This window comes from Moschus berezovskii, chromosome 15, assembly GCF_049115385.1.
Source record: "Moschus berezovskii isolate FMDL1 chromosome 15, NW_MosBer_1.0, whole genome shotgun sequence".
NCBI lineage: Eukaryota > Metazoa > Chordata > Mammalia > Artiodactyla > Moschidae > Moschus > Moschus berezovskii.
Genome location: NC_142474.1, coordinates 72,585,918 through 72,609,380, shown reverse-complemented (window position 1 = coordinate 72,609,380; position 23,463 = coordinate 72,585,918). Strand labels below are relative to the sequence as shown.

The window sequence follows — 23,463 nt, the reverse complement described above, 5'->3', positions numbered from 1 at the left end:
ACCTGGGTTTGACCCAGTGACTTCTCCAGACTCCTCAGCCTAGGGGCTGTATCTACCTTTAAATGTTCTTGCATCACCCCAGGCTGGAGCGGGTGCCAGCCCTCTGTGTTCCCACACACTGTGGTCTTCCCCAGCACTGCATTAGCTACAATTAGTTGGACTGACCTGTTCACGTCTTCAACTTTAGGTACTGACTCTATTTTAGGGATGAGGAAACAGGTTTAGAAGATTACACAGTTACAAAAGCACGTGAAGTCAGGAAGTGACCCAGGTTTGTCTCCACTCCACAACCTGGGCTTTTATACTAGGCCACACACTTTCTCCTACAAAATGAGGTTCAAGGCGTAAACAAATAAGTGATTGTGCTTCTTCAGACCTTTGTCTGTTGCTTCTCTGGATGATGCCCACCTGCTCTTTTCCTTCCAGACCTCTTCTTACTTGTTCTTGAATAAATTTGGCAGTTTTTTCTTCATCATCGAGGTCCTGCTTCTTCTTTTTCTCTAGTTCCAGCTGCCGGCGGATTGTTTCAGGGTCCCTATCTATATACTGAATATACCAGCCTTTTGGTGTCTCATCCACTTTGCACAAACCTTTAAAAAAGTAACCAATACTATTAATTTTGTACAAAATCAAAGCTGAAAGCAAATATAAATGTGATCTGTCTGCAGTAATTACTCCTTCATTCAAGTACACTCATTCAAACATGTTCAAATACACAAATTCATACAGTATGCGAATTTTCCATATTTACAGTTACTGACATTTAGATATTAATTGGAATACTTTCTCTCTAATATTTTTAAATAGAAAAAAATATTGTTTTGGTTTTTGACTAGGCTGCGCCAACACATTTAAACAAGGAAAACATTAAAAAACGGATTATCCTGCTTAGTAATTATGGCATTTAATATCCACTGAGTACATGATATTCCTGCTGACTTCACTAGCAGAAAACGTCCCCCAAAAATGGAATAAAGAAACACAATGAATAAGTAATACAACAATAAAAAAAATTTCTTCCTCTTTTCTTTTCCTGAACTTTTTATCCTATTCGAAATGGGAAAAGAGGGAGCAAATTTAAAAACTGCCTTAACAAGAGTTTGTGAAAGTGGGGGGAAATGAATGTGGGGGGAAAAAACTGGAAGAGGACAGGTACTGATATTCAACCTAACGAGTGGATGCTTCAGTGATAAATCTTGGCATGATCAAGAGAACGGCTCCAGACGCCCTTACACACCCGCAGTGCAAAAAAGCAACCCTGGAGGAGTCACTCCTTTCCACTAGTTTCTAACTGCCCTACTCAACCTCTTTTCCATAAATTTACACAGAAAGTGGACAGAGGAATCTAGCGGACTACCATCCACGGGGTCACAAAGAGTCAGACACAACCGAGCGACCGGCGCAGGGGACACAGGACCACAGTGCAGCCGTGGGGTGGCTGCTCGCGCCGCGTCCTGCTCTCACCCTCTCTGCCCAGCCACTTGGTGAAGTCCGTCAGTGTCTCCCACTGCGTGGCGTTCATGTGGATGTGCTCCCGGTGACTGATGTACTCGTTGTAAACAATGTTGTTGTGAACCCGCTTGGTGCCTGAGAACAAAGTACAACACAGCAGACCCTGAGCAGATAGAAGATCACAAAGGCACTGTGTGCACAAGACTGAAGGTGCTTACCAAAGCGTCTCCTGAGAAGTTCGAGGAAGTCATTTCGGAATTCCCTAAGAAAGCAAGAAGGGAAAGCGTTAAAGTAATTTCTACAAATATACAACATCATCGTCCTGAAATTTAAGCCATCATACAGTCTGCATGAGCAAATGATATATGAAATATCTATGTGAACATCTGTTGTGAACCTTTAAACACTGAACAAGGGAAGACTCCTGAAAGATTATAGCTTTCAAGAATTAAAGTTAAAAGTTGGCTTGGAAACTTTGTCTTGGTGAAGCAGGCACAAGGTGACCATGGGTCTCTGGAGAGGGTTCTTCATGAAGTTTCATGCTTCATCAAGTCTCAGTGAATGTGGTGTAATAACCCCATTCTATCAATAACAAAACTGCCTTTTCCATATGAAGTTGGCACTTAATGTGTTCCTCTGAGCTAAGCACAATGTTAAGTGCCAGATAAACATAGGTGCTGCTGCTGCTGCTGCTAACTCGCTTCAGTCGTGTCCGACTCTGTGTGACCCCATACACGGCAGCCGACCAGGCTCCGCCGTCCCTGGGATTCTCCAGGCAAGAGCACTGGAGTGGGTTGCCATTTCCTTCTCCAATGCATGAAAGTGAAAGTGAAGTCGCTCAGTCATGTCCTACTCTTAGCGACCCCATGGACTGCAGCCCACCAGGCTCCTCCGTCCATGGGATTTTCCAGGGAAGAGTACTGCAGTGGGGTGCCATTGCCTTCTCTGAAACATAGGTGAGTAAGATATAAATCCTCACTGAGGTCACAACCTAGCAGAACCATCATAACCATAACAGAAGCTAAACTATTGCTTGGCTAAGCTAACCTGAAAAAGAGATGTAATAAGATATCATGTGAAGCCTTGAGGGAGATTCCAGGAGGCAGAGGCAATCTTTCATCTGGGTGGTGAAGCACAAATAGAATTTTTACAGATGAAAAGGAAAAGAAGGCTGCTCCCAACCCCAACCAGCACAGAAACAAGAAAGCATCACTTGGTATTTAAGAAGTGACAGACAGGTAGACAACAGTTATTTCAAATTAAATATTCAGTACATATTCTTCTCAAAAATAAAAAAATGAACCTGTTACATCAAGGAAAACAACCGACAATATTTGTTGCCAATAAAAAATCTGAGCTTCCAAGCAAAAACGGAAATTTTGGTAAACTAGTATCTACCACCATGAGTCTGACACACTTCCTAATACTTAAAGGTGTTTCTGACAGCACTGACTGGCATTAATGAGAATGATGTTATGACACTGCATAATAAAACGTATCACTGTTCAGAATTTCAGAATACCTGTGTACTGAAATAATAATAATAATATTAATTAACAGTTAATATTAATCAAGTACTGGACATTCTTCTAAACACTTACAAAATATTAACTCATTTAATCTTCACCTATATGAGAGCTGGACCATAAAGAAAGCTGAGCGCCGAAGAATTAACGCTTTTGAAAAAGACCCTGATGCTGGAAAGATTGAAGGCAGGAGGAGAAGGGGACGACAGAGGAGGAGATGGTTGGATGGCATCACTGACTGGATGGACATGAGTTTGAGCAAGCTTCGGGAGTTGGTGAAGGACAGGGAAGCCTGGCATGCTGCAGTCTATGGGGTCGCAAAGAGTCAGACACGACTAAGCAACTGACCTGAACTGAATCTTCACATAAACCCTATGAAGGAAAGACAATACTTGAGAAGATACAATATCTACAGATAAACTCTGGAAGTTCAGCCAGAGTCACTCAGCTCCTGAGTGGAGAGCCCAGGTTTGAAGGACTTAAAACTCAGGCAATCTGATTCCAGAGCTGTGCTCTCAGCCACGGCTGTTTTAGAATGAAAGACAGTTTTTCATTATGTTTGATGTGGAAGGAAGGAAAGACTGAATCATGAGAAATACTTTTTTTTCAAGAATTCCACACAACGAGAAGTTGTCAAAAGACAAAAACGGAGCACAAAGTTAATGTAGCTATCACATTAATTTGTAAGGAATAAACAGATCCTCCAATATATAAACTATTAAGCATCTCTTAAATATCCAACTGAATAAAGCTTATGAGATAAAGATGGTGTTGAGCTACTTACTCTGAAAAATAATCCATGAACTGCTGAGGATTCTCTGAAGCCAGCAACAGCTGTCTCTGATGAGATTCAGACATACAATGACACTTAAAGCCATTCTATAAAAATACAAAGACAGTAGTTAAATTCTGATCTAGGTCATTAAAAGTATTTAATTAAATTAATAATAAATAACAATAATTTAATAAAAAGTTTAACAAATAGAAAATAATTTAATAAGTAACATTATTAATACTTATTAATAAATTAATAAGAAATTAAACCATAAATAACTGCTCTTTGATGATAAATTATAAAAAATAATCAAGTCACTGGCTGTAGTACCCTGTTGTTTTCTTTTAAAAAAAAAAACTTTATAAAGCTGAGTTGTGCAACCTTGCTAATCAAAGAATCCCAGAAGATTAAAGAGACAGAAAAATGGCGCTTCAGAAAACAGACATTAGTAAGAAACATTACAGGGCACAGTAACGAAGAGTGATTTCATGTTTGACTCTAACAAATTGCTACTGGGCACCTACTTCATACAAAGTGTTAAGCAAGCATTTTGAGGAATATAACGAAGTAAAACTGGTCATTAGTGAATTTCCATTAGGAAAACTATTATATTTTCATTCACTTTCCTATACTTTACTCCTATACTTTAGCTCATTACCCAAAAGATATTATTTGTATTATATACAATATTTATCATACTAAATCTGTATATTCCTCAGATGATTAAAAAAAAAATACAAGTTTTGGCTTTGTATCTACGCTGCTTAACATCTGAACCTAACTCTTCACTAGTAGGAGACACGAGAAAGTGTCTCTCCTCTGTCTCCCCATCTCGGGAACAGCGCCGTCCTGACCCCGCACCCAGTCCAGGACACAGGAAGGCTGCACTCCAGGGGCCTCCACCTCCACAGCGCCATGTCTGCTCAGCCCTCCTAATGACTCACCCGGTCCCTCTGCTCAACCCTCTTCCCACTGTCCTGAGTTCAACCTCAGTCTTGCTTAGAGCAGCTTCCTAATCTTTAGTCATCCACAGACGCCTACACAATTTTTGCCAGGACCCAGTTTACAGAAACTACAAGGGTTAGAGAAAGAAGACAAAAGACAACCACAAGCAAATGTAATGGTTAAAAGGGAATCCTCCAGGATCACTACTGGCCTAGTCTCTTCAAGTCAATGTCAAGAAAAACAAATAGAGGGAAGGAAAGGTGCTCTGTCTCAAATTTAAAACTGAGAGAGAGTTAAAAGTCCCAATATAGCACACCACTGAGAACTTTAGGGCAGTGGAACTATTCTGTATGACACTATAATGGTGGATATTAGTCACTATACGTTTGTCCAAACCCACAGAATGCTCAACACTAAGAGTGAACTCTAATACAAACTATGCACTTCGGAGTTAATGATGCCTGAATCGCCTCATTGACTGTCACAAAAGTGACAATCTGCTGCACCACGCTGACGGTCTGGAAGGCTGTACATATTGAGGGCAGGGTGGATAAGAGAGATCTTTGTATCTTTCAAGAAATGGACTTCATTTTTGCTGTGAACCTGAAACTGCTCTAAGAATTAGTCTATTTTTTAAAAAAGTTCTAATAACTAAATCCAATGAATTGCTTTTGACAGGATCTTGGTTTAAAAATAACTGGGTTTTTTGCTTTTATTTTTATTTTATTGAGGTATAGTTGATTTACAATGTGTTAATTTCCACTGTGCAGCAAAGTGATTCAGTTATACATACACTTACATTCTTTTTCATTATGGTTTATCACAGGACACTGAATACAGTTCTTTATGCCAAAAAAAACGTTTTATAGAGCATTCATGGGAATAACTGAGAAAATGTGATGATGCCAGGTGATACACAGAAATTATTTATTTGACTGCACTGGGTCTTAGAGTAGCAGCATATGGGATGTATTTTTCCATGTGGCTCATGTACTCTCTAATCACAGGCACGTGGACCCCAGGGCGTGGGGGCTCAGTGATTGTGGTGCATGGGTTTAGCTGCTCCGTGGCACGTGGGCTCTTAGTCCCCCAACCAGGGATTGAACCTGTGTCCCCTGCATTGAAAGGATTCCCTACCACTGGGCTACCAAAGAAGTCTCAAAGAAACTTTTATTAATTTGGTTATGTATCATGACCTATATTGTGACTGTAGAAAAATATCATAATATTTTAAAGGAGCATATTTAAACATTTCTGGAGTTTAAATGGATGAAGCACAAACTGGAATCAAGACTGTCAGGAGAACTATCAATAACCTCAGATATGCAGATGACACCACCCTTATGCAGATGACATCACCCTTTGCAGAAAGCGAAGAACTAAAGAGCCCCTTTATGAAAGTGAAAGAAGAGAGTGAAAAAGCTGACTTAAAAACTCAACATTCAAAAAACGAAGATCATAGCATCTGGTCCCATCACTTCATGGCAATTAGATGGGCAAACAGTGGAAACAGTGGCTGACTTTATTTTTTGGGGCTCCAAAATCACTGCAGATGGTGATTGCAGCCATGAAATTAAAAGACACTTACTCCTTGGAAGGAAAGTTATGACCAACCTAGACAGCATATTAAAAAGCAGAGACATTACTTTGCCAGCAAAGATCTGTCTAGTCAAAGCTATTCTTTTTCCAGTAGTCGTGTATGGATGTGAGAGTTGGACTATAAAGAAAGCTGAGCGCTGAAGAACTGATGCTTTTGAACTGTGGTGTTGGAGAAGACTCCTAAGAGTCCCTTGGACTGCAAGGAGATCCAACAAGCCCATCCTAAAGGAGATCAGTCCTGAATATTCATTGGAAGGACTGATGCTGAAGCTGAAACTCCAGTACTTTGGCCACCTGATGGGAAGATCTGACTCACTGGAAAAGATCCGGATGCTGGGAAAGATTGAAGGCAGGAGAAGGGGACGACAGAGGATGAGATGGTTGGATGGCATCACCGACTCAATGGACATGAGTTTCAGTAAACTCTGGGAGTTGGCGATGGACAGGGAGGGCTGGCGTGCTGCAGTCCATGGGGCCGCAAAGAGTCGGAGATGACTAAGCGACTGAACTGAATTGATTTAAACATTTAGAAGTGAAATATCCTGATGTTTGTAATTTACTTTAAAATATTTCAGGGAAAAGGACACAGCAAAATACTTAAAATGCTAAATCTGGGTAAAGGGTATATGGATTTCCCTGGACTAGTTTTCTGTGTGAGAATTCTACCATGAGTAGTAGTAAAGAGAACCAAAGGGAAATGAAAGAGAAAAACTTATCACTGTCATTCAACGAGAGTCCCATCTAAAGTATCTCACCCTCACTTGCAGAAACACTGGATTACGTTATTCCAAGTGTCCAGTGTTCTTCCTTTCCTACCCAATTCAACATCCAGAGAAAAGTAGGATCCCGTCACTAGCCTGCTGTCAATTTTCCCAGGTGCTTTTATCATCCACCTAAATAATGGGAAAAAAGTGCTCCACAGCACAGTCTACAAAGCTTCTCAATATCTGCCCCTCAGCCACTTTGCACGTAACTCACTCATTTAAAACTCAAACAGTCTCACAAGAACGGATAATTACTTGTCTTACTTTTCAGATAAGTAAACAGGTGGAGAGAAAGCAAGTAACTTGTTAAGGGAACACAGCTCCGCCTCCTTGTTCTGACTCCAGAGTCCACATCTCACCTGCAGAAGACATCCCAGACCTGGCACGTCGGAGGCGCTCGACAAAGGCTTGTTAGGTGACTAGCTTGCAAGGGCTTAGTTCTGGTCTGTATCCTGATTATGTCTAAGAGCCAAGCCAAGTCTGAGACGGGTGTTGTTACTCCAGGGCGTCCAGCGCCGCAAGGCTCATCATGACAGCCTGACTGACGTCGCTTCTCAAGGGGGCTGCAAAACCTTTTCATTCTTTATTCCTTTTGGGGTCATAATCTTTTCATTCTTTATTCCTTTTGGGGTTATAACCTTTTCATTCTTTACTGTTTTGGGGGTGATCAGACTGGGGAGGAAGGAGGTGTCCAAAGCCGGCTTCCCCGCCAGGACGGGGGGTTGAAGGGAAGGACAGCCCTCCTGAGTGGAGTCCCGGGCTCGCCCTGCGCAGCCCCCACGCCTGGGGGCGGGAGACCCAGGCGGTCGCCGCGGCGTCTGGCACCTCAGCCTGCATCCCCCGTGGGGTCCCGCTGGGCCACCCCGCGCCCGCTTACCTCGTCCCGGCACTGCTTCTGGCACATCTGGCAATACCACCGAAGCTTCTGAAGCCCCTTGGACTTGATCCTGTTGGCGATAGCCTTCGGGGTGAGAAAATCTGACTTCCCCATCGCGACCACCACAACAACCTTCCAGGGCCTGCGCCTAGACGACCGGAAGCGGAACCGGGCAAGAGGGAGTCGGCGGGACAAATACCACCCGCCAGTCGGAAGGAGGTGGGGCCTCGGGAAGCTGGGCGCCGGACACTCGCGAGGCTTCCCTCAGGCCGGCGGGAAGAAGCGAGACTCGGAGACAGCGGGTGGGCGGGGCGCGTAACGCAGCTTCCGCGCACGCGCGGTGAGGCCTGTCTGACCGACCTTCAGCAGGGCCGGCGCCACCATGTTCTCTCGGGCGGGCGTCGCTGGCCTCTCGGCCTGGACCGTGCAGCCACAATGGTAATGGCAGGTCGCAGCGGGGACGAGAGGGTTGCGCGGGGTGGGAGGGCTCGGGTAGGGGAAGCGAGTGGGGAGGCGAGTGGGACGGAACCGGGATCTCAGGGCTGGCCAGGCCCCGGTCCCGCGGAGGCCCGGGCAGCCCGGCTGCAAGAGGCACTCGGAACAGAGAAGGGCGCGCGAGGGCAGCGGAGACGGCGAGGTGGCGCCTCGTCTCCTGAGACGGGCCGGGGCTGGGTGAGGGCCGAGAGGAGTGGTCGTCAGGGACCTCGGGAGTGGACCTTGGGCCCAGTCAATTGCAGAGCGGCCTTGGATCTCTTTAGCGACTAACTAGACGCTTCGGAAGCCTCTGCTGCTCGCCAGGCGACGGGCCTCGGGGAGGCCTTTGGAGGGCGGGGGCTGGGGAGGGCCCCAGGGAAGGTCCAGCGAAGGTTCAGATATGCTTTTGTCCTTGACGCCTTTTGAAACCCTGCGGTGCAGAGGGCAGTGACTCCCAGCCCGTGTTGAGCACGTGATTCTGCAGCAGGCACCTTGCTGGGCACTGGTGAATGAAATAAGTGCACTCGTGGGCTGCAAAAGGGACCTTAAAAATATTAAGGCGAGGAAGGGAAAGACAACGTCACTATCTCGAAACCGTTAGCCCTGCAAGGTCATGACGTCATCATAAGGTCCCGAGGAGGAGGAGATAAACGGACTTGTAAGCGTCATCTGTTCATTGCTATGCAATTTTTAGGGATTTTAATAAACACTGGTTTCTCCTCCATCCCCAGAAAAAGGCATGTTAGAAGGCCTGGCAGTAGGCAGATAAATGTTGGTTTGAGGTGGTGCTCTGTAATAGGATGAAATGTTTTGAAGCTAGGCAGTCTGGAAGGATTGCAGATAGGGTGCTAAGGGGATTGTTAGCTGTCGACTGTGTGTTTTAGCAATTACTTGGTTTTACAGTATAGGAGAATTCTAAGAAGCCACAGCATTAGATGTGTGTATCCTAATTTATGAGAAGGGACTCTAATGCATTAATTAAAATAGGTATGTTTTCATTACTCAAATAATTGATGAAAGATTTTCAGGGTAATGAAGTAATTAAATTTGATGTGGAAAACCTACACACAGATGTTAGTGGGTTTGCAGTGGAAGTCAAATTTTCCTTCCCGTAATGTTGAAAAGAGGATTCATGGGGATTCAGGAGTCACCTTAGTTGGAGTCTCACTCATAGGTTGCCCCATTTCTTCATCACTCGGCACACATGTTGGGTGCTTGCCCAGCACCAAGTTGACGCTGGGCAAAGTGCTAAGATGTGAAGAAGACACAGATATGGTCCTGATGAAGTTTGTAGGACAGTGTGTCTGACATGCAGCAGTGGTCTGCAAATGTCAACTCTCCTTCCTTCCTTCCCATCTTGCTGTGCTTGAATGTAACCTGTAAATATTTTTAGAACTTTAAGTCAGCCAAGTTGATCTTTTTAAAAATGGACAGTTTCTGAAATGAGTACAAAATATTCTATCTTTAACTGTACAAAATCACTTTTTAAAAATCTGTGAGATCATTTGAGGATCCTTTAGTAAGGGATCATTTGAGTGTGCTCTGTCTGAGATGGAGAAGGAAATGGCAACCCACTCCAGTACTCTTGCCTGGAATATCCAGTGGATGGAGGAGAGTGGTAGGTCCATGGGGTCGCGAAGAGTCGGTTGCAGCTGAGTGGCTTCACTTTCACTTTCTGTCTATGATAACTACTGTGGGAGGCAGGGAGCTTAAACTGGAACCCCCGTCAGCAAATACATGTGGAAGTCCTGACCTTCATCAGATCGGTAGGTTGTGAATATTCATCAGACATCAGTGTTCCACCTTGGAGAGCAGACTCTGTCCTCTTCCTTTTTTTGGATGGACATATTCCATCACTCTGGATGCCTGGTGTCTATTTTGTTCCTGCCATTTCTTAGTCACTGTGATTGCCTTTTGAATTCAGCAATTAAAGCCGTCTTAATGTTTCATACTCCACAGAATTAATCTGAAAAGGAAGTACACCTTTGCCTTTATAGAACCAGGAAGAGGCATGTCCTTGGTTCTGTTTAGGTTAATGTGCAGTTTGTCATTGTTCCAGAGACGTTAGCATACTAATATTAACTGAATGGTAAGTTACAAGTATTTTATTGTGTAGGGTGTCACTACGGAGAAGGCAATGGCAAGCCACTCCAGTACTCTTGCCTGGAAAATCCCATGGATGGAGGAGCCTGGTAGGCTGCAGTCCGTGGGGTCGCTAAGGGTCGGATACGACTGAGCGACTTCACTTTCACTTTCACACATTGCATAAGGAAATGGCAACCCACTCCAGTGTTCTTGCCTGGAGAATCCCAGGGACGGGGGAGCCTGGTGGGCTTCCGTCTATGGGGTCGCACAGAGTCGGACACGACTGAAGTGACTTAGCAGCAGCAGGGTGTCAGTAAAATAACAACTAAATTTTTGAAAATTAAAACCTTTTTTAAAAAGCTCATTTAAGAAAATGGAAATAAGAAATTTGGTTGGGGAGGGAGTTTCTGATTTTTCTGTGTCAGAGGGAAAATATGTTTCTATTTCTCAGTGTTCCACCTTCTCTAAAATGGAACTATTTTATATTAGGAAACCAATGGCCAAAAGTGGAAATGTAGATGTTGAAAAGGAAGGGAGAAGGCGTTTCAGGGCAGAGAAGGCAGGCCTTCACCTGAAACTGAGATAGCAGATATTTACTTTAAAATGTGAAAAGCGTGAGGCAGCCGTGTGTAGTATACCAGATGGAGTGGTGCCAAACTGCCCGGCTTTGAATCCTACTACCTCGCTGTGTGGCCTCGTGCAGGTCACTCAGTGTCTCTGCCGTTTCCTCATCTGTTAAATGGGGGCAATGTAGTGCCCCATTCGTTGGATTGGTGTGAGGATTAAATGAGTCATTGTTTGTAAAGAAGTGAGGGTAGTGGGAGAAATGCTTGTGGGGACCCAGATGTATCCACTGAAAAATGAAAATGAATTTGTACAAACATGTTTTATCTATATAAACTAATGTGCGAAGGTAGAAGCCTAATGACGGATCGTGGATGGTAGTAAAGTTCTGGAAATCACTTGGTGGAGAGCCAGGGGTTGGACTTTCACCCCGGCATTCAGTATTCAAATTGCAGATACTTCATAATTTTCTTTTCCTCAGGAATTAGTGGAATTTTTATGTTAGTCAGCATTATACACTCCTTTAAAATTCTTCCAGTCTATCAGCAGTGAATCTCGCAGACACCATCCTGTACTGGCTCCTTCAGTTTTTCTCACACTGCCATGTGATCATTTCGAGATCATGGCAGTCCGCTATCTGTCTGTGCAATTTGCCCTTCATTGTACTGGATAAGTTTCCGGTTTCTTGGATAATCTCCTGACGATTTCTCAGGACATGAGACAATTTTCTGGGACACACAGCTGATTCAGAACTTCCTTTATCTTCTCATTTGCAATAACGATATTCAGTAGAGCAAGCTCTCCCTAAAGAGAGCTCAGATCAACTCTTTTTATTTTGTTTTTCTATTTTAATTTTTCTTGGGGGAGGCATCAACCATCATGTCTGTTGATAGTTAACCTGTCAAGTCTGTCTCTAATCTCAAAATACTTCATATTTTCCCCAGACCTGTAGCACATTTCCACCTGGTCCCGTAGTATTTTGTACAATATCACATTCAAAATTCATTATCACAAGTGAGAATCCCCCCCTACCCAGCTTTTCTGTCTTGGTTAAATGACAGCACTGTCCACCAGGTCATGAAGTTAGAAACCTTTGGGTCAGCTTGCTCTCCCATTGCTTAGCCAATCTCTTGGTCCAGGTTCTTGCCTTCTCTTGTCTGGAAACTGCAAGCAGCTTGTTCTGTGGCCTCTGTGTTATCAAGACTCAGTATTACTCTGTGCTTTTCATTGCCATCTGAGGTACTTAAGTTTCATCATTTCCCCACTACCTATAAAATAATATTTAAACTTACTAACAAGGAAAGGCAATGCCAAAGAATGCTCAGACTACCGCACAGTTGCACTCATCTCACACCCTAGTAAAGTCATGCTCAAAATTCTCCAAGCCAGGCTTCAGCAATACATGAACCATGAACTTCCAGATGTTCAAGCTGGTTTTAGAAAAGGCAGAGGAACCAGATATCAAATTGCCAACATCCGCTGGATCATGGAGAAAGCAAGAGAGTTCCAGAAAAACATCTATTTCTGCTTTATTGACTATGCCAAAGCCTTTGACTGTGTGGATCACAATAAACTGTGGAACATTCTGAAAGAGATGGGAATACCAGACCACCTGACCTGCCTCTTGAGAAACCTATATGCAGGTCAAGAAGCAACAGTTAGAACTGGACATGGAACAACAGACTGGTTCCAAATAGGAAAAGTAGTACGTCAAGGTTGTATATTGTCACCCTGCTTATTTAACTTAAATGCAGAGTAAATCATGAGGAACACTGGGCTGGAGGAAGCACAAGCTGGAATCAAGATTTTCAGGAGAAATATCAATAGCCTCAGATATGCAGATGACATCACCCTTCTGGTAGAAAGTGAAGAGGAACTCAAAAGCCTCTTGATGAAAGTGAAAGAGGAGAGTGAAAAGGTTGGCTTGAAGCTCAACAGTCAGAAAACGAAGATCATGGCATCTGGTCCCATCACTTCATGGCAAATAGATGGGGAAACAGTGGAAACAGTGGCAGACTTTATTTTTGGGGGCTCCAAAATCACTGTGGATGCTGATTGCAGCCATGAAATTAAAAGATGCTTCCTCCTTGGAAGGAAAGTTATGACCAACCTAGACAGCATATTAAAAAGCAGAGACATTACTTTGCCAACCAAGGTCCGTCTAGTCAAGGCTATGGTTTTTCCAGTGGTTATGTATGGATGTGAGAGTTGGACTGTGAAGAAAGCTGATCGCCGAAGCACTGATGCTTTTGAACTGTGGTGTTGGAGAAACTTGTGAGTCCCTTGGACTGCAAGAAAATCCAACCAGTCCATTCGAAAGGAGATCAGTCCTGGGTGTTCGTTGGAAGGACTGATGCTAAAGCTGAAGCTCCAATACTTTGACCACCTCATGCGACGAGTTGACTCACTGGAAAAGACTGATGCTGGGAGGGATTGGGGGCAGGAGGAGAAGGGGACGACAGAGAATGAGGTGGCTGGAAGGCATCACCAACTCTGTGGACGTGAGTTTGAGTGAACTCCAGGAGTTGGTGATGGACAGGGAGGCCTGGCGTGCTGTGATTCATGGGGTCGCAAAGAGTCAGACACGACTGAGCGACTGAATTGAACCCAAGCCGTGTCTCCAGCTTCAAAACTGCATACAGTTCCTTGGAATGCCCTAAGGCCCTCCTTTATGCACAATATATAGATTCCTCAGTTCTTCCTTAGCGTTTTCCAGGCCAACAGGTGCTTGATGGATTTAAGAGCTGAAAGATGATGTATGTTTGATAACATGTTGTCTTCACCAGTAAGGGGAAGATCCTCTCATATTTATGTTTAACTGTTTTATTTTTTGACTTTTATGTGTTAGCGCTTTAAAGACTAGAAAAATATTTAATGTAAAATTTATGTAAGGCTTAAGTTTGCATGAATCTTGTTTATGAGATAATAGTATGCTTCTTATGGTCAGAGACCAAGTCCTGGAGCAGAGTATCTGCTCCATAACAGCTCACTGGATTGAGTTGCAACAGTTAAGAACTGGTTTTTAAATTCTACTTTGACACATGTGGTCATGTTAGAATGTTGATTGACCCTGAAGTGTTATGTTATTTATTGGTGAAATGAGCAAGTCAGGAACTTGCTTGGGAACTGAGCAATTGTTTTTAGAAGTGGCTGACCTTGAGTTTAAGAATAATTGGATAGCCTAACAAGGGGAAGGACTTGTCTGTCATGGAAACAATATAGGCTAAGACATGGAGTCGGAAATAAGAGCCTGTGTGAATGCCGAGTGACCTCAGTGGAAGCTTTATGTTAGGGCAACTAGAATGAGACCTTTGAAACAGGGCTTGGTATCCGTATTAGGGGGTTTATATATATCCAGAGTCTTATATTTGATAGTTTCTTTATGGTCTACTCTTTAAGTCCATATATTAACTTTGGAAGTTTCTGGAGCTTTTTCCCAAAAAACTGAAAAAAATTTTTTGCCATCTTTATTTTCAGGATCCAAGTTCGAAATATGGCAACTTTGAAAGATAGTAAGTACTTTATCTCAATATGTGAATTAAGAAAAACGAAATTTTGACAAAAATACTTTTGAAAGTGTGCTGCTTTAGCCTATTTACGTATTTGGTTAAAGTGGACAATGAATCTGTCGTGTGTCTGTGGCTTTGAAAACACCACTGTGAGGCGACGCGTGGTGGTTGTGCTTCTGTTGTCTGCAGAATGATGACAGAAACAGCTGCACTCTGTGTGGCGTGTCAGTGTTATGGAACTCGTTTCTGGTTGGAAGCCATTTTCAATACCATTTAATGTTTTACGTGCATAGTGTACTGTTACACTGCTGCTTTTTGCTCACTGCCCGGAGAGCACACGGTCTGATTTCTGGTACTCTACTCTTAAGCCTAGTTTGGAAGATGGTCTAACTGCTGGTTATTCTACCTTGCAGTTTAGGAAAATGTTTCCATAAATTCACAAATGACATCATAACTCCTTTGTCTTAACACAGCACTTCCGTTTTTCAGTTACCAGGCGACTAAAATCAATCAAAAACATCCAGAAGATTACCAAGTCTATGAAAATGGTAGCAGCAGCGAAATACGCCCGCGCTGAGAGGGAGCTGAAACCAGCCCGAGTGTATGGAGTGGGGTCCTTGGGTAAGAGAAGCGTGCAGTCAGCTTACAAAGGCCTTTTAAGTTAGAGATCACTGTCCTGAGCAGTTATAGGCACTCACCTGTCATGGCAGCCCTGTGCAGTTGGCACTGTTGGAGCCCCCACTTTGCAGAGGAGAAGACCCAAGTCCAGTACAGTCGTAACTCTACCTGCGTGGCTTGGCATCCAAGCCTGTCTCTTCATCACTGTATGTGTTCACCTCTCTTTTAAAGTGCTCTGAAAGATTGTTCCCAGATAATTAAGTATGCCATCGAAAGAACGTGGTGTTTAGTGCATCAGACTCAGATACTTGATTTTATCCTGATACAGTGTGATGTGATCTTTTAGGACTGCAGATTGGGGTGGGGGTACCCTGCAGTGGAATTTTAGCGGTCATAGGTATGACTGAGTACATGGACGGAGTACTGAAAGGTCAGCTGTAAAGGAGGAAAAAAGATATATCTGTATTATCTGTGTATTAATCTATGTTAGAAATTACTTTCTGCAGTAGTTTTCTTGTGTTTATATTTCTTGAGCATGCATTCATACTGCTAATGAAAATGATAGTCACACCATGCTTCAGTCGAAATGACTCCTTGCTTTGAAAATGCCATATTGGGACCTCCCTGGCAGTCCGGTGATTAAGACTTCACCTTCCGTGCAAGGGGTGCATGTTCAATCCCTGGTCAGGGAGCTTAGATCTCACATGCCTCATGGCCAAGAAACCAAAACATTGGACAGAAACAATATTGTAACAGAATCGATAAAGACTTTTTAAAAAATAAAAATACTGTATTTAGTTTCACTTAGCAAGTATAGCATAGACTTGTTCTGTTAGGTTTTAGCCATCTTTAACAACACCGTTTGCTCTTATGAGTCCTGTTCTCTGCCAGGCTTAATAAAGAAATTGACTTGGATATCTAATTAGAATATTTGTGGTATAATATTAAAAATTCAAGTCTAGGCTGCCAGTCAACTTCTAAGTTCTTCATACTGAAAAAATACTAACTGCTGGTTATTAAATGGCTAATCTTTAAAATATTTTAAGAACTTTAAATAGGAATTTTATTTTTTTATGCTGTACAATATAAAACATAAAAAGAGACTTAAAAGGAATATTCTCTTCACTTCCCTGAACTGTAGAGTTGAGCATGTACCTTTCTCTTCCTTTTATGGAGGGTTCTCAGGTATTGAAATTTGAGAGTCCCTGCTCTAACTGAAGAAGGATAATAGGAATTTCATTGAAGTGGGGGAATGTGGCAGCCATGAGGATGCAGTTTGCAACTAGAGAGCACAGCTGCTGTCCTGTGTTTGCACCCAAGACATGCTTCCCATGAGCTCCTCCTGACAGGTGGGGTGCTCAGGCTGCATGTTCTGTGGAGACCTGGGCCTCCCTGGCAGCCTTGCTGAGCTTTCCCTCAACTGCTCTGCAGCCAGGAACCTGCCTCCTCACCTTTCTTCCCACTGGTCAGACAGGCATCACGGTGTGATGGCTCTTCTGACCTCCTTCCTGTGTCTTCTCTCAGGCATTTTCCCAGTAAAAATCCATGTATTGAACCCTGTTTCAATCTCTCTTGGCTTCTGCTTCTTTGAAGACCAGACCCAACAAAGTGAGGCTGTTAAAAGTAACACCCAAAATGAAATGGCATCCATCATTTTAATGTCAGTAGTTTTCATAAAAGCTTGCTGTGCAGATTATATGAACAGCTCAGTAAATATTTACTTTCTGCTTTCTTGGTTGTACTCTGAAGATTTTAATTATTTAAAAAGTTGGTAAATCTAGATAAGTTGTCACTTTTCTAAGTCTGGCCTCTTTATAAGCTCTTTGTACTAGTGATTTCTTTTAGTCAGTACTTAAGATAACTTGGTGTTTAGGGACCTCTTAATAGAGACTTAGACCTTTATGTTTTTCAGTCTCTTTGTAAATGAAATAAGTGCAAAGATACTTGATAAATTAAGGCATCATTTTGTAAATTAGGGGTTATTGCTGTATTTAGTGTAATTACACCTTTTTTTTTAAAGCTCTGTATGAAAAGGCTGATATTAAGACTCCTGAAGACAAGAAGAAGCACCTCATTATCGGTGTGTCCTCAGACCGAGGGCTCTGTGGTGCTATTCACTCCTCGGTTGCTAAACAGATAAAAAGTGAGGCGGCCAACCTTGCAGCAGCCGGAAAAGAAGTTAAGATTATTGGAGTTGGTGATAAAATCAGGAGTATACTTCACAGGTAATATAAATATATGTTGTTTATGTAGAAGGCTGCAGGTGTGAGTAAAGGGCAGTTTGCTTTGATAATTTATTTAAGCAAGGTGTCTTTTTGATTGCCATTTTATACACGTGGAGAAGCTTTGTTTTGTTTCAAGTTTTGTTCCAGGATATCTTAGAATGTGTAGATTTCCCTTGTTTTTTACTTGTCATTTACTTCTCCTTCTTCCAAACCATAAATGGAATACAATAGGAGTGTCAGAAGCTATGAGGACTCTGAGGAGTTGTCACAGTCTGGAAATGCCAGAAATGAATAACAGTTAATTAAAATTGGCAGGAGAGGAGTAAAGGCAGAGAGATATAAGGCGAGAAAGGCTGATGTGAGTCCTCAGTTCTGGGCAGGTGCTGAAGGACAGGTGATCACAATAAGGTAGGGGGCACCTTAATTCAGTGAACACCACGTTCTCCACTCAAAAAACACTTGATTCATAGAGTGTTTTTGCCTTGTTCCCTGTGCAGAAGTATTCCACTCAGCCGTTATATGTGATTTCTTCGTTTTCTCATAGGACGCATTCTGACCAGTTTCTGGTGACATTCAAAGAAGTGGGGAGGAGACCCCCTACCTTTGGTGATGCATCGGTCATTGCCCTTGAGCTGTTAAATTCTGGATATGAATTTGATGAAGGGTCTATCATCTTTAACCGATTCAGGCAAGAAAACTGTCGAAATCCAAGCTTTTTTATGTTCAGATTTTTTTCAATTGAGTAAATGTCTCCTTAATAGTGTGAAATTACAGTCTTGGAATTTACATTAGTTTTTGCCATTTCTAGGTCTGTCATCTCCTACAAGACAGAAGAAAAGCCCATCTTTTCCCTTGACACCATTTCAAGTGCTGGTAAGTATATCTTGTATGACGAGTATGAAATGAGAGATTTGCAGATTGAGGAAAACAGTATTTATCAGGGTGGCTTTTTTTCAGCAGTAACAAAAATGTTGAGCTGTTTCTATCACCATCTATTAGCAGCTTCCATGAAACCATAAAACATTCATTGTATAAATATCCATTGGGGGCCAACATTATATATGAAAGTCATCATTGCTCAGTGAAGCATTCTGGAAATAATACTCAGGAACCAATTTCATTTTCCTCTCCTACATATTATATTTCTATTCTAAGAGGTACACTTTTTAATGTCTCTAAAATTGAGGTGCTTCTAGCATTCGGTAGCACATCATTTTTAATTGACTGTGTTACTTTATTTCTTCATGGTATATAAAATAGGAGTTACATGATCCTCTGCATCTTAAGTCAAGGAAATGCAGCCCTGTCTCATTTTATCCTAATGAAGACTTTTTGGATGTGCTGCTAAATTTCTGCTGCCTAATTGCTGAAATGCAGAGCAGCCTCTAACTCTTCGACTGGAATTCTCAGAAAAACTTTCCCTCCCCCATTGTCCTGACACTGTCAGGTTTCTCAAATAACCACATGGTTGAGTTGGGATTTTTATGTCATACTATACAAGTCTTATTTCTCTCCTTAATTTCTCTGTTGAAAAACACGGTCCCTGACTTTAGTCCAGGGCACTCTGCTAGATGCTCTCCAGAGGCTTTATACCTGTGAAATGTAGGGCTGTTACTTTAAATGTTGGCCTCTTGGGTTTTGTGAAGTTAAGCATTTGAAGTAGAATACCAAGTGCTTTGTTTACACATCATGTTTTACTGAAAATCTGCTATAAGCTATAGTATGAAAATAGATGAAGCTTTTAGAGCTGTGTCTTTTAACCAGTCTCACATTGACTTCTCTGTGATTATAAAGGATTTTTGCACCAGGAAGCTTCTTGATTAAATCAGTCTTTGCATTTCAACAGAGAGCATGAGTATCTACGATGACATTGATGCTGATGTGCTGCGGAATTACCAGGAATACAGCCTGGCCAACATCATCTACTACTCCCTGAAGGAGTCCACCACGAGTGAGCAGAGCGCCAGGATGACGGCCATGGACAACGCCAGCAAGAATGCTTGTAAGTGCCCAGCACAGTCCTGAGGGCGTTCTTTTGCTGAGGCTGCGTGGAGGCCCTCGCTTATGTCAAAGGGTGTTAGCAATTCTGAAAGAGGAGCAGGAGAGCTGGGGTCTGGCCCTGGGCTCTGCCACTGATCCTGTGAGGGTAGAAAAAATTATATTCTTCTCCTTAAAGGAAGTAACATCTTACTTGGTAGGAAGTAAGTGTGCAAGTACTTTAATTCTTGGAAGACACACACAAAAAACATCTCTATAACATTTTTCAAGAGGCCAGTTATAGTACCTCAAAGGAGACAGAATCTTATTTTTGAACTAAACAACTTATATCTCATGAATGAGTTAGTGAGCAAGGTATCTTTTCTGGTTTTAGATCTTGTCGTCTAATTTTCTGTTTTGTTTATAGCTGAAATGATTGACAAATTGACTCTGACATTCAATCGCACCCGCCAAGCTGTCATCACCAAGGAGCTCATAGAAATCATTTCTGGTGCTGCAGCTCTGTAAGTAACTGAGCGTTGCCTTCAGCGTTCTTGTCTCATAGTGCCTGCTCGTTTAACGCATGTTTATGTCCCCATTCTCCCCTCCCATTTTTTGGTCTGTTACAGAAAAAAAATGATCCACTGCTTAATCTTATTTCCTTAATCTTAGAATATAAAGATTTGATGAAAATGAGATCTCTAGAGTATTTTTGATTGTTTCAGTTGAAACATTTCAGGCTGTTTATGAGTTACTGGTTTTCGGTTTGGTTTTATATAAATCTGTAAATTATTGAATAGTAGTAGGGTCAGGACGTTTTTAACTAAGTTTTCTGTATCAGTACTGTCCTTTGATAGTTCTTAAAATACTGCTTTCCTCAAGAAAATGTCTTAGATTTTTAGCTAAGGTTTAGCTAGATAGTTTATGTTTGTAACCAGGGTTACAGTAATGGGAAATCTATAAGAAATGATTACATTGAACAGCCATTACATGCCTCACACAGTGCTAAAGGGTGGGATCCTTTGTCCCAAGGCATTTACATCCTAATAGGGTAAGAAAACGTAGACAGCGGTGCCGAGATGAAATGTGGAGGAAGCTATCTTTGACTCCTTCTCTCTCCCCTCCTGCTAGTTGGTCACCAAGTTCTCTCAGTCTTACTCTCTGCTAAATATCCCTGGACTTTCTCCCCTTTATGCCTCATTTTTTAAGTGGCACATGCTTTTCCCCAAAATGTCATTCTTTTTTCCCCCGCACCCTTAATTCTCCACCTGACTGACTTCTGTTGGTGCTTCATAACGGAGCTGGGGGACTCCTTTCCTCCAGAAAACCCTCCTTTGTGGTGTGAGTGGGGCTATTTCCCGTGTTTTCCTCCATCACACTTACCATTGTACTAGGAACTGCCCTTAGGTTTGTGTCCTGTGGCTTGAGAGGGACTGTGTCTGATTCACTTTTGTAGCTTCATCACCTGGCATGTGCTTCCTCAGTAAATATTTGTGGAGTGAATGAATGATGTGCCGTGAGTATATTAAGAACTGGAATTTTAGAGACAGAAATAACACTTTACTGAATATATGAATACGTGTGTCCAGGTTTAAGATTAAGGGAAAGGTTCATTGCTAAGGTGACATAGAAGTTGGTCCTTTTTGTCTCTGGAGGATGGAAATGGGCAGGATTCCAGAGACACACATAAACTGATTGAGACAGTTTTGTCAGTGTTGGTTGCATCAGCTCTGCTGTCCTAAACAGCCTTCCTTCTTTTATTTTGCTTTCAAGCCTGAATTTAAGCCATCTGTCCTCCTGGTCACTGCTGCTCTGTTAGCATCAGAGTCCAGGCAGTGATGAGTGGTCCTGCCACTTACTAGCTTGATAGACATGGTTAAGATGCTTTCCCTGCAACACAGTTGTTTTCTATGACATGGGAGCTAGTATGGGTTTAAGCAGGTGTATTATTCATGTCCTCCTTGAGGCCTGGGGGAAAGAACTGCACTCTGAAGGTCTGGGGGCTATGAGATGCAGAGAGCCAGGGGAAAGAGGAATGGATGCTCAGAATAAATGGAGGCTACAGCAGTTTGCAGAGTGGAGGACCCAGCTCTTGATTAGGAATGTGGGGACCTGACTGAAAGTACCAAATGCAGAGAAATGAGAAGGAGATGGGGACACGAAGACAGAATTTTAATAACAGTTCAAATAACTGGACATTGACTATTCAGTTTTCACTTTCTAGAAAGGCAGACTAAATACTTTATTAAAGGTTAGCTGTGCAAACCATAATAATCCTCACAATGGATTATTTATATGAAATGAACTTGCATGCTCTGTAACCTATCAGCTCTTCTGCTTAAAGACTAGTATTTAATACAAACACATTTGGCTATTTGGTAATAAAAGGCATGAGTAAACCATATTTGAGGTGCCAAGTGTTAGTTGCTAGCTTAAATTAAAAAAAAAAAACTTATATACTACTTATAGCAAAGTTGTGATTTAAAGTATGCTTTCATAGTCCTGCCTACTTGCATGAACATGGTTTTATTACTTTAACCAGATTCAGGTCTGTAATGTTTCCTAACAATTAGTGACTGTTTCAAGGGACTCTTTTGGTAAGTATTTATGTGATACTCTAAAGGTAGTGAATGAGGAAATGGGCTTTTCTAGTTGGAAATTGTACGTAATTAACCAGCATGGATTGTTTCCTGACCTGATTGTTTTCTGTTTGTGTTTTTCTTCTAATATAATAACCCAGGGACTAATGAAAATCAAGTTTCATCCTCAGACAAGAGGTAAAGTGATAATATTTCACACCCTCACCCTATCCCATCAGAAAAGAAACCGAGTCAGAGAGAATTGAAACTAATTCGGCAACAGGGAAACTGATTTCTTGGGAGATGAGACTGGCCGGCCATTAGAGCAGCAGTCAGCTCCTGGGAGCACATGGCTGATGCTAGGGGTCTTTTTTTTTCCTTTCTTAAATATACTGAATAAACTACAAGGATAAAGAATCAGCATTCCCTTGCAGTACTAAAAACAGGCTGGTGAGGAACAGTGGTTCTCAGACTTGCTGGTCTCAGAACCCCTTGATGGCTGACTCCGCAGAAGACAGCTCCGTTCTCTCTATTTCTCTCTTCATCCTGTTCTGACATTGCTCGTCACGTAGGTTCTGGAAAACTCCACCGTGTACTCTTGAGAATGAAACAGGCAAGCAGCACTGTTCTGGAAATTAGTTTTCCCTCACAGATCCCATGAAAGGGTCCCTAGACCAAAACTTGAGAACCACTAGTGTAGAGTAACAGTTTATTATGTAGAGTCAGTTCTTCAAGTCCCACCTTACATACATATTATCTCTTGACATGTTTAATTCCCCCCCCCCAAAAAAAACTGTTTGATTTTTATTTGTTGTATACTTTTATTTTTCAGGTAAAGAAGAATTCAGCAAGCTGATTTTGTTTTTAGCTTACTGCTGTCCTTGTCAGAAGAATTTGTTGGTCCATTGTTCAGATTACTAAAGACAGCAAGATATTTGTAAATTATCTTACAATAAATGACTCAACATAAAATCACTTTTTTATTATTATTATATAAGAAAAACCATTTTCACAATGAGATCTTAAAACACTTCAAAATATTAACATACTTGTATTAAAATTTCTTAGTAAGAAGCTAGTTGAAGAGGCTCTTGCAGTTTTTTTGGTTTCCTCCTAACAGCCACGGAAAGCCTGGCTTCTGAGGGGTCGAGTGGAAGGAAGAGGTGCCAGGCACACCCCCAGCCTAGGCCTCCCTGCTTGTCACCCTCAGGACTACCAGTGCAAGGCAGCAGTGCCATGTCCGAGTCATTCACTGTTTCTTACATAGAGGGTGGACAATTCCAGGGACAGATTGACTCTAAATAAATGTTTAAATCTTTACCAAGGACTGAAAAACATTTCAGTAGGATGTTCACTTCACATTGACATTTAGATAGCCATTAACTTTGGGCACCTGAGCTATTGTACAGAACGAGGTGGCCCTGCCAAAATGTTGGGATTTTTTCCTAGTTTAAGAGGATGTAGGGCTACATACATACATTCAGCTTGCAAAGA

At 42.2% G+C, this 23,463-nt stretch overlaps 2 protein-coding genes across 5 annotated transcripts in view; one reads left to right on the top strand and one right to left on the bottom strand.

Annotated features, from left to right (window-relative positions):
* KIN (Kin17 DNA and RNA binding protein) overlaps positions 1–8,109 on the bottom strand; it is a 29,335-nt gene extending 21,226 nt beyond the window's left edge. For both annotated transcript variants that reach the window (XM_088844200.1, XM_055427236.2), the window contains exons 1-5: positions 7,939–8,109; positions 3,763–3,857; positions 1,671–1,714; positions 1,465–1,587; positions 409–590 (exon numbers count right to left, since the gene is read on the bottom strand). In XM_088844200.1, coding sequence (XP_088700326.1) covers positions 409–590; positions 1,465–1,587; positions 1,671–1,714; positions 3,763–3,857; positions 7,939–8,052 — 558 coding nt within the window. In that variant the 5' untranslated portion in view covers positions 8,053–8,109. The remainder of the gene's footprint in view (positions 1–408; positions 591–1,464; positions 1,588–1,670; positions 1,715–3,762; positions 3,858–7,938) is intronic.
* Positions 8,110–8,267: 158 nt separating this feature from the next.
* ATP5F1C (ATP synthase F1 subunit gamma) lies at positions 8,268–23,289 on the top strand. Of its 3 annotated transcripts, XM_055427248.2 has the most exons (10): positions 8,268–8,376; positions 14,539–14,573; positions 15,060–15,191; positions 17,209–17,413; positions 17,958–18,101; positions 18,222–18,286; positions 19,260–19,415; positions 19,818–19,914; positions 22,131–22,167; positions 22,802–23,289. In XM_055427248.2, exons 1-9 carry the CDS (start codon positions 8,321–8,323, stop codon positions 22,135–22,137), a joined length of 897 nt encoding a protein of 298 aa, XP_055283223.1. In that variant the 5' UTR covers positions 8,268–8,320; the 3' UTR covers positions 22,138–22,167; positions 22,802–23,289. The 3 variants fall into 3 exon arrangements, with proteins under 3 accessions (XP_055283223.1, XP_055283233.1, XP_055283240.1); XM_055427258.2 differs by lacking the exon at positions 22,131–22,167 and having other exon boundaries at positions 8,273–8,376; XM_055427265.2 differs by lacking the exons at positions 22,131–22,167; positions 22,802–23,289 and having other exon boundaries at positions 8,273–8,376; positions 19,818–19,918.
* The last annotated feature ends 174 nt before the right edge of the window (positions 23,290–23,463 follow it).